Source organism: Carassius gibelio, chromosome B5 (genome assembly GCF_023724105.1).
Source record: "Carassius gibelio isolate Cgi1373 ecotype wild population from Czech Republic chromosome B5, carGib1.2-hapl.c, whole genome shotgun sequence".
Classification (NCBI taxonomy): Eukaryota; Metazoa; Chordata; class Actinopteri; order Cypriniformes; family Cyprinidae; genus Carassius; species Carassius gibelio.
This window is the reverse complement of record NC_068400.1, coordinates 17,384,779-17,396,332: the sequence shown is the minus strand read 5'-3', so window position 1 is coordinate 17,396,332 and position 11,554 is coordinate 17,384,779. Positions and strand designations below refer to the sequence as shown.

Below are 11,554 nucleotides of genomic sequence, written 5' to 3'. Positions count from 1 at the left end.
AATAACTGAATGTACAAGATGATATGGTTTGTAAGTGTCTTCTTGGTGTGTGTCCACTGAGTGGCAGTAGATGCTCATTTTCTCTGGTATCAGTTCTCATCACAGCTCTATGGGGATTCTCAACTGGTCTTCAAGGAGAGGAAGGGTAAGGGTTGATGAATGCTCACTGATCTTCACTGAAGCGTGGGCTGTTTTTCACTTTGTTCCAGACTGCTGTGTTTTTTTGTGTATTGATTCTGAAGTTAAAATGATGTGCTGTGTGCATTTAGTCACCGTATTGGCTGTTTAAACATGCTATTGTGTCGACAGTAGCTTATTCTATTTTTATTTACTATTGGATAATTATTATTTATTGTTGGATAACTCTGGTTGTTGTTGTTTTATTTATTTAATGAAAATCTTGACCATTTGTTAGATTTTGGTAATTTTTGGCCAATCCAATATCTTCTGCACATTTTACTCTAATAGTGCCTGACATTTTAACTCATGACATTCAGTGATGCTCAAGGCAAGACTTGTAAAACGTTTCCATGACCTCCAGACTTGAACATTGTAGCTCAGTAGCAAAAGGTGGATATCCTAATGCGATAAATAAGCTATAAAATAAGCCATCGACTTCCATGGCTACCTTCATCTGTTGGGTTAGCATACTTCAAAATATCTTCTTTTGTGCTCAACAAAGAAGCTCCTACAGGTTTGAAACAGCTTCAGATTGAGTAGCCTAAATGATTAGGCTACAGAATTTTCCTTTTAGGCAGAACTATCTCTTTAATAATACAGTTCGATCAATATTTTAACATAGGTAGGCCTACGTGATTATTGACATTATGTTTTATGTGTAAAGCCAGAGGAGAATAGGTCCCCTGGTGTGTAACCCGACCAGGCGCCTTGTAGTCACTCAACCGGTGCAGTCCTCCGAGAAGAGTCCACACACTTTGATGACGTAATGCCGCATAGATAGATAGTCCTCTGTGAGAGAGACACACACTGCGCATGCGCAGTCTCCTCCTCGTTCCAGAGGGAATCATCGTGCGGCTTCATTGCTGGCGACATTCTCAACAGTTCATGAGCTGAAGACAGTTCCTCAGCGCTCCTCGTAATGGACTCTCAGAAAGTAAGTAGCAAACAGTTGCAGTGATTAGATAGAATTGAAAAGCTGAAATGTCTCAGCGACCCATTATGATGATGGAATCATATTACTCTATCATGTCGCTTTTATACGCAGCACCGTTAATAATCGCCCGGCTCTGTAAATAGACCATGCTTTACATTCATACCAATGAAGCGAAAAACGAATATGCTATATTCACTGTAATTGTCAACTGTTCTTGAGGCCTTTAATTGACATTGGCTTATTAAAAATAGTGTTTGACCTGTGGCTGTATATAGGCAGCTATATTCATGAAGAGGATTTATATTAGACCGAATCTGACACACATGTGTTTTGTGTTGCCGGTTGTAAAAATGTTACATTAACGTCCCGTGTTATGCTACTTTGGACTGAGCCCTTGTTACATAACACGAATAGGCTATATATTCTGTGCTATACATTACATTAGCTCAGCGTTGTGTCTCATTCTGTAAAATGTGTTATGTTGATGAAAGATACAGATTATAATGAGAGAGTAAAATAAATATTTAACATTTAACCAGAATTACAAAAAATACAGGTTGCATAAGTGTAATATGAATGCTATAGGTTTTTGTAATTACTGAGCACCTGCGCTCCCATGTTTACTTAGTAAAAGTAGATAAAGAGATGGGAAGTGACATCAGGCAGGAATAAAAAGCTGTGCACATGAACAGAAACAGATCTCTAAACACACACATGCCATTTAATTCCTGCTTACTATGCTATTCTTCCACATTATGTTATGATAGCTGTGATAGACCTCTAAAAAGGAAGCAGTCAAAGTCATCTTTGTCTTGAGTGTTTGCATAGGTGTGTTGCATCTCTGTATATTAGTAAATGTTCTTACTCTGTGCTCGGCAGTATTAAATGCAAGTCATGTTGAGAAGTTTAACGTGGTGCGTAATTACTGATTATAATGCAGTTATTATTTTGCAGTTTTGTTGTGGTCATGCTTAATTGGGAGAGTACTGTATATAAATAACCCTAGAAATACACACATGTGCATGCTTGCTGTATGTATCAGGGCTAATCGAGGAAGGGGATAGCACACAATCTGAGTGCAACTTTGACTGTATTGTCAGGAGGTTGGTCTTTGAAGGAGTCAGATTTCAAAGGCGATGCAGGGTGTAACGTAACATTGGACTTCAACGGGTGGTCGTTCTATTCACCTGCAACTTAAAATCCATCTCATCTGGAGTCCAGCAGTCAGAGGAAACATAAGGGATCAGATTGCAGCCCCTGAAAGTTAGATCAGGTTTACTGGCCTCCATAAACTCCTTAGTGATAAAGTGTAAGCATGTGAATCTGTTACAAAGGTGGATCTTATTGTTTGATACTTTCTAATTCTCCACTTCAGGTTAGGGATGGTCAAAGAACAAATTACAGATAGTTAGAACCAAATCTGACTTATGTGTCTGAACTAGGTCAGCTATGCCCTCTCATGTTTCCCTTTGCAGTTGGCTGTCAATAGTTTTGTGTTGACTAAGCTTAGAGTTGTGGAACTGCAAGCTGAATGTAACAGACAGACGCTTTCAAGTGTGTGAAATCTTTAACCATTTTAAAACTCATCTGAATGGCAAACATCCTCAACAGATCGAGACAAACACCAGTGCCAATATTCCTTTAAAGGGCCTGCTCGCATGATGTTTATTTGGTTATTTCTTTGTTGTTCTTCACACATCACATGCCTCATCGTCTCTTATTTCATCTCAAGCATGTTCTTCACTTCAAGATCTGTCACATCTTCTCTTTCATTGTGACTTTCAAAAATGTAATAGTGAGTATTTGGTAGCACTTTATTTTTATTACGTTACATGTAGAACTCACAGTAGTTTATGCATAATTACATGCAACTAACCCTAAACCAATCTGAAATCTTAAACAATATTGTAGCAGACTTGCTCTCCTCAGGAGTATTAAATGGAAGTCATGTTGAGAAGTTAATTAATATCGCTCTGTGCTTAGTTGTATAAATAAACTTTAACAAGAACACCTTTAAATAAAGTGTAAACAAATATTTTTAAGATTGATTTCCAATGTAGAACAATAAAATCATCTGAAGAGTAGCAAAAGTGTAGTATGAATGCACAATGAAAAAAACAAAAAACAGTATTGCTATAGATAGTATTACTGTGTTCTTCATATTACAACAAGTTGAATCCCTTAATTTGAGAAACATGATTTTGTGTATGTTGTGTCTGTTGTGTATCTATTGTGTAATCTTAAAGCAGTCTTTCTGGATTAGGCCCAGAAGCCTTTATCCTTAACTAGCTCTCTCTTCTGGAGACGGACTATAGAGCGTGGTGTGGATTTGAGGGAATTAGGGACCGTCTGACCAAAATAGTGTGCACTACAACGTCATTCAGTCTTGACCCTATTGTTGACTTTGTGTATGTGTCTGTAGACTGCTTGAAAATGGTAATCTCTGTAAAGAGAGTTTTGCTGTGGCATAGCCTAACGTATGAAGTAGTCTACATTACATATATTGCTTGTGCTACCTTTGTGCTAACTCCAATGTGTAATCTCCAAAATAATTTAATGAAACAAAATAACTGGCTAGTGGCTACCTCAGCAAAACAATTTCAGAGAAATATGTGTACGTTTGTCTATACTGATAATATTATGATAACATATGTTTAGTATATAGGTATTTTATATTTAAATGAATCATTAGTTCATTGAGAGTGATTGTTCCTTCTGCTGAACTAATCCCTCAGCTTGCTTAATCATGCATGCTTCTCTCTCACAGCGTCTGATCTGATAAGCTTTTACTCCTCTCTGTTATTCATGCATATTGGGTTTCTTCGACCAACGTCTCTTGCAAGCACTTGGAATTTTGTACAGGAACTTGTGGATGTAGTATCAGTAATTCAGTGTTGGTACTTGGTAGGGTACAGCAACAATAACTTTAAAAGTACCAGTTACATTTTTGTTAAACATTCTTCCCTAAATTAAATGACAATTCTGTCATTATTTGTTCACTCTCATGTTGTTCCAAATGCATATTACATGTGTTTGCTTTTGCGTTAGCGTATAATTGCTGTAGCTTGACAGAAAACAACAGAGACATTAAACAATAGCTCAGCTCATCCTCCATGAGGTTCACAGCTTCACACAGCATCAAACTTTAACCCTGCATTCATTAATGCTTTAATGCATTAATAATGATAGACACCTCCTCTAAGGGACAAAATGGTCATTTATATCACTAGTTTCTGCCTTGACTTGTGGATCTTAAAAAAAAAAAAAACATCTTTTGCAAACAGCTACAGAATATGTCTGATTGGTTAACCCATAGGACTTCCAGATAGGCCTTATGGTTGGCCTCAAAAAGGTTATGACAAAACATCAGATGGCTCAAATTCATAGAATATGCCAGTGATTTTCAATCCTGCTCCTGGAGAGCCTGCCCAAAAAGGTTTAATACCAGCTTCAAATTTTCAAGTGATCCTAAGACCTTGTTTAAATGGTTCAGGTGTGTTTGATTTAAGTGGAAGTTAAATCAATGGGTCTCCAGGAGCATAAAATAAGGTTATTTTAATAGGTCATAACTAGGGGTTTTATAACCTTTAGGGGTCATAACCTCTAAGGCTCATGGGAGTTGTTGTTCATTGGAACATGCACTCTGTCGCTCCCTATCATTCCTCACTCATTCTAACTTAGTATTTTGACAATCACGTCTTTTCGAGACGGTTTCAACGGCAACAATATAAACAAACGTTACTGCGCATGAACGCTTTTGTGGACCTAACTTAACTTCCGGTAGACTTCCAAATACAATCAATAACAACAGCCAAGTCCCTATAGAGTAGATATTTTTTGTTAACAAACAAAATGTTTGCTGCGTGGATCAGGCGGACTTAATGAAAATGCAAATTCATTATTTGCCAACAGGAGATGTTTTAAAGCATAGACATAAAGCTCGAGAAATAGAGGTTTCCCCAGTAACAGCTGTAAACGAAACAGAGCTGGTACGCTCACACGCTGCTATCAGGCATATAACATGCAAGTCTTTCTTCAGAAATACAGCGATATAAAAACACCCGTGCCTCGTTTTGATATTTAAACATATAAATGTAAGGAATTATTATTATGAAACGTGCAGTAAGTAACGTTACTCATGTTTATTCAATGAAGCCTTTTTGAAAAAAGATCAGTTTTAAAAATGTGGCGAGTCTCCAAAAATAAATAAATGTATGGTAAACACACCCCGCAGCACATCCACCTGAGCCCAACTTTTACTACTCATCTCCTTGCCTTTAACTGCGTTTGTAGAAGGCACTGCAGCCAGACCGATATACACAACCGTGCGCCCGATGAAACCGTCTATATGAATTATGAGACCCCTATCAAATCAATATTCCATCTAGCTAGTAGTAATATATGTTAAAAAACACGGTCGCCTTACGTTAATAATTATAATTACGTTATACTATGATATCGAACAAGTTAGAGAACTGCATTTGAAGCTACTTTATTCAGCTAAATATAGAACAAATGTAGATTTACATGAGAGCTAGTCCGTCTGCGTTTTACACAAGACATTATTGTTTCACAAAATATACGGATAGATACAGTTAGCTGAATGGATGCATAAGTTACCTGTTTATCAAAATGCAAGCGAGTTCGGCATCTCTCTGTAGTTTCAGCTTGTCACGAAGTTCTCTCTATCTTGGAAATGCAACTCCAATATTTCCCCGTGTCTTGTTGCTTCTCTTGTCCCAAAACCATCTCGGGTCATTTATTTCACCTGTGCGTTTGCGCTTCACAGAACGTGCAGGCAAAGCATAATCATGATCCATAAGTAAGTTATTGATTGAGCTTTAAATACGAATATAAACAATATAAATATAAAATATAACAGTCTCGATCAAGGCTACTACTTTTTCTTCTTCATCTCGTCTTTGTTTCTGTTCACCTTTGTATTTGGCAGTTATGCAGGAAGTTAGATAAACTAGAGGGGTCAAAGTTTATATGTCGCCATAGACAGGCGACAAAACGGAAATAAAGAAACGTGAAGTGTCTTCTAATTAAACTATAATTTTCTCCGGATTTGATAGTTCATGGAAACTGTCGGGATGATGTAAGTACACAACTAAAAAAATATATATAACATAGATATAGTGGTTTCCGCTATTTTCAAAGCAGAAAAATTACTTATTGCGCCTTTAACTGAGAAGATGCGCAAATAAATGCTGAAAATGAATGTGGATTTGCGCAGCTTCTCAGTTAACAATTGCCGCATTTCCACCGAAATTACCCGGAACATTTGTACCAGGAACTTTTTTCCCCAGGAACTATTTTTCCCCCAGACCTGCTGCTCTCTGTGTTTCCACCGTGGTCTAAGTACCTGGAAGATTAGGCAAATAGACTGGTGACGTAGATCTGCGCACGTTTCTCAATAAAAAGTGCGCTGTTTTTGGACATGCATCCTCGGTAGTTCAGACTTCGCGCATTCGACTCGGGAGTGTGATGTCCACGATGACTCAAGTCCGGTAATTCTGCAAACAGCAGCGTACTTGATAACTTCAGTCAGCTCGCCTTGACTACTGCAATTTTTCTCAATGTACATTTACAATAAAACGAAACATGATATCAAATACCACTGCCTCCTTTCGTTTTCATTTAAACATAATAAAAGCTGCGAAATGTGTGTATATACGTTACAGCCAATGAAACGTACAATGAAACGAAATATTATGTAAATTTGCCTTTTTTATTTTCATTTTAACATATAGATAAAATTAATACAGACCAAAGATCACTGTTAGATTTACCCAAAACTTCATAATATTTTATGTTTAACCACTAAAGAGACATCAGAGCCAGCAGCACATATCAGAAGGTCTAGCTGAGGAGAGGTGACTCTCAGCGGATACATGAGGACTGAGCTCCCGCTGATCGAGTGGAGCTCACCGTCCACGAGATCGGTGAAACACATTTAAATAGGCACTGTCTTTATAAATAAACCACAGATTTGAGTTTTAAACAACTACATTCTCGCCTTAAATACTTTTAAAATTACATTTCATGACACAATAACAGTAATATTTGTAAATGTTGATCCGAATAAATGGTGGTTGAACTCAACCAATGCTGCGTGAACTCAACCAATGAGGATGTTTAGCGCCCAAGTCCCGCCCCAGAAAGTTCTTGAACTTTGAAAAAGTACTACCTCGGACTAGGGACTTTCTGAGGGGCATTTCTTTACCCGGAACTTTATTTAGTTCCTGGTTCCTGCAGTGAAAACAGACCGAGTACCAGGCCAAGGTCCTTAGTTCCTATGTGAAATCACTCACCTGAGGGAATTTACCGTTGATTAGAGAACCGGCTTTACTGACGAGATGCGCATAAAGATCGGCCAGTCGTGATCGGAGCACCCCTAGTCATAACTTCTGGAGAGAAGTAGTTCAAACACTGGACGGACGCTGAAAGCTACTGTGCACACTAACAGAGAATTTGAAAAGCTGTGTGTTTGATTTTATGCATACATTAAGATTGGGATGGGAGAACTAGGGAAGATGTTGCTCATTTCCTTGGCTGTAGTTGCTTAGGTAGTTAAAAAGTTAAAAAAGTGGCAAGGTGCAGCAGGTAGAGGATATTCACCTTAAGATACAGGAAGGCTCTGGATGTGGTTGAGCTGCTATTTGTGGATGATGCTGTAGCGTGCAGCCGTGCACCTGGGTGGTTTGCAACAGAGTGTGATAAAGTTCTAGGATATCATCATTAGCAGGCTTAGCCCTCAGTGAAGATGTGATAATTTTGTTGTCCTTTCGCTTCTTAACAAGAGCAAAAGAAGGAAATATTGGGTCCATCCAATCTAGAGAGGAAGGAGAGTTCCCCCTCCTTATTAAGGAGCGGCAGGATTATCAGGGGTGATTCAAAGTTAACTTGTAAAAATGTTTTTTTTTTTTTAAACAGTTGTTGCCGAAGTTTTCCTTTGGGGACATAATTTGAAGTTGGAAAAAGGTAATAAATTGTAATATATAGCAGTATATGGTCTTTCAGCCTCTGCTGATACCCAGCCCTACTGAGAACCGGTACCTTATTGGACTGGTACGTAACTGGGTCAATCCTGGACAATGATAAACTCCAGACAAACATTACTGTTATTGATATTTTCATTGTTTTAGCTAAGTATACTTCAATGTTTATGGCGAATTATAAGCTGTTGCTTGTCATTTTCCTTCACTAAATGATGTGGACAATGTTTGCCTGACGTGTGATATCATTCATGTGTTTGCATGCAATCAGTCATGGCGGCAAGAGTAAAACATTCAAAAGTGTGGGCTCACATTACAAAACTAAGTGGCACCAGTGTCAGATGCAATATATTTGGGCTGTGTATTGCCAAGAATCTGACGGTACGATATGTATTACGATACCAGGGTTGCGATATGATATGTTGCGATACTATAAGCAAGGCGATATATTGGGATATTTCTTATTTTAGGAATAGTATATATTGTAAGGAGAGTTGTCATTAAGAACACTCCACCATATGCAAACCTTAGCAATAAATAAATAAATGAAAATTGTTTAACCAGAACATAGTGTGATCTGCATTTGCAATAATCAGTCCCTGTAACATTCAACATTATTGAACCATTTTTTGTGATTCCTTAGTTATCTTAGTCAACATCTAATTGTGTTAGTACTGTCAAAAACACACACAGTTTACATATAAACACAGTTATATCTAGTTGAGCGAAAAACGGATGCGTGCAACTCTCTAAATCGACAGTACTAAACATGATGCTGAGGCATAGTTCACTCACAAATTTAAATTCTGTCATTATTTACTCACTGTCATGTTGTACCAAATCTGTATTAATTTCTTGTGCTGAACACAAAATAAGATATTTTGACGAATGTGGAGTTTTTGAGGGAGTTGAGTTGCTGGTCCCCACTGACTTTGATAGTTGGAAAAAAATATGTAAGACTAGGGATACAACGATATGAACATTTTGGCCAATACCGATAACCAATATTCTTTAAATATGAAAGCCGATAGCCGATATGTTGGCCGATAAATCTAAATCCACATTTGTACATAGTTTTTGAGAGCCTGATTACCAAAAAAGTCTCATCATTAAAAGGCAACTTTCATAAGCAACTTGTTCAACACGAAAAATGTTTCTTCTCATTGTTTTCAACTATGTTCGGGCCACAAGATAAACATTAAAGAAATAAATGAAAACAGTTATATGTCAGATACCACATATTAGGAGATTCGTCTCTCGTCGTCTCTGAATATGTGCTGTTAATGTGTGCGTCGTCAGATGCCGAAAGTGCGGTCGGTTTTTACTTTCACTATCATGGTGAAAGATGTTCAGAGGCATAAGTTTGACTTGCACAAAGTTTGCACGTTGCTTTCACGGTTTAAAACAGAAGTAGCCTATTTCCAATATTGCAATGCACCTGTGCTACAACCTGAATAGTCAGATGTGTTGTGGACACGGTCTGAACGGGCTGAAACACAGCAATAAAACCCAAATCATTCACAACTTTTTTTTTATAACAGAATGAACACTGGTAAACTGAAGTGCTGCCAGCTTATTTAACACAGGGAAATGCATCATATTTTAGATATTTATACAACATAAATATAATATTCCAACTTATATATATACAAAAAGACCAAATGCACATGTGAACTCTAACTAAGTTACATGCTAATCATAATGTGTAACTTCTGTTGTGGATGCGCTCTTGGCTCTTCCCGCAACAACGCGCTGAAACACGGAAACCAAACCAAACTAATTCATAAAGTTTTATTATAATAGTGTTCTCATTATAATGTTATATATATATGACAATCTCAATCATAGTTATTAATGTTGTAAGCTGCTGTTTGAGCTGCGTGCGCTGAGCTAAAGATGATAACCACTGTAGCGATGTGCAACAGTGATCGAGGACTCGAGTACTCGACCGCGACAGCGATGATCGATCACGTAAACGATGATCGAAATTATTTTTATTTATTTATTTATTTTATTGGTTATGGCAGCACGTTGGGCGGCGCCCTGATCTCTGATTGGTTTGCTTCCCACTTGAAGCCTCAAAAGACGTAAGAAGACAGATAATCATGGCCTCAAAGTCACGTAGTGATGGCTGGCTTCCCTTTGAGAAGAACTATGAAAATACAGTTCAGGGTAAGCTGTGTAACAGAGCGGCAACTCAGACGAGCATTGAATCACCTGCCGTAAGACCTAAATGCAACGCAGGCAGAACCGAGAAGACGACAAAGCTATTCGCTGAAATGGTGGTGAAAGATGTGCTGCCCATTAGTTTCAGGGACAGAGAAGGTTTACTTGTCCAGTGGTACCTGGCTGTTCCTGCAACAGCTGTTCCAGCGGAGCGAATTTATTCCACTAAATGTGAACAGGCTGCGCACTCGGCTCTCATCTGAGCACGTAGACCGACTTATCTTTTTGAATAGACATTTGAATGTTTCACCGGTCGTGGTAAATATAATATCCATTTTTTTTAATAATTATTATTTTAGTTTTGAGAATTAGCCATAGTTAAAATATCTAGGCTATTTGGTCTCTGTTTTATACCTTATAATAGTTGTTTGGGTAAACTTGGTGATCTTTTTTCTTTATCTTTTTAAAAACTACGTTTCACCGCTGGATCAAAATGTGCTGCTAAAGTTATACTGGAAGACAATGTTTTGTTAAAAAAATGCAGTTGAATAAAGTAGCTAAAAAAGAAAAAGTATCTTTGTGTGTTAATTTTTTAATCAAATAATGAAATGGTCTTTATAAAATAAAAATGCACTGGATATATTTGTAGCCTAATTACAGTAAACATATTCGTACAGATTTATATTCGTACAGAAAATTATTTGTTTGTCATAGTTTTTATCTATATTTTAAATCGTATTCAATTATTTAGCAATAATCAGTGATTTCCATGCTGTTAAATAATATTTTGGTTGATCAGAATGTGCAAATTGAATACAAAATATTAGAATATATATAAAAAATAACGATAGTGTGAATTTATTGTACTTTCGTGTTTGTAAAGCGCAATCCGAGTTACACTTTCGGTCAAGTTCACATCTGCATCGGCCAATTTTTTTCAGATAAAAGTTGCAAGAGCTAGTGTCTGATTAATTATCATGTTATCAATTATGCTGAAATCGCTGCATATCAGCGATTCGTTTCATGCTCATAAGCAATGCCCGATAATGGTATTGCTCTGAAATGTTTTATTTTTCTATTATTATCGTTATTATTTTATTTTTTATGTTATAATAATTCAGCTGAGCTTTTTTTTCCGTCATAATTGTGGGCATAATGTAATTCATATGGCTTCGAACCAACTGATTAGTTTGATCTGATTTATATGCATACAATAAACACAATATTACAACGTACAATTGCACAAAACTGTAAATGCACAAGCAAACTTAAC

General features: G+C 37.2%; 1 protein-coding gene across 4 annotated transcripts in view; it reads left to right on the top strand.

Annotated features, from left to right (window-relative positions):
• The first annotated feature begins 992 nt into the window (after positions 1-992).
• fsd1l (fibronectin type III and SPRY domain containing 1-like) overlaps positions 993-11,554 on the top strand; it is a 31,646-nt gene continuing 21,084 nt past the window's right edge. For 3 of the 4 annotated variants that reach the window (XM_052557733.1, XM_052557731.1, XM_052557730.1), the window contains exon 1: positions 1,000-1,114. In XM_052557733.1, the coding sequence (XP_052413693.1) occupies positions 1,100-1,114 (15 nt within the window). In that variant the 5' untranslated portion in view covers positions 1,000-1,099. Of the gene's footprint in view, positions 1,115-11,554 lie in introns of all 4 variants that reach the window. The other variant, XM_052557732.1, reaches the window with a different exon arrangement.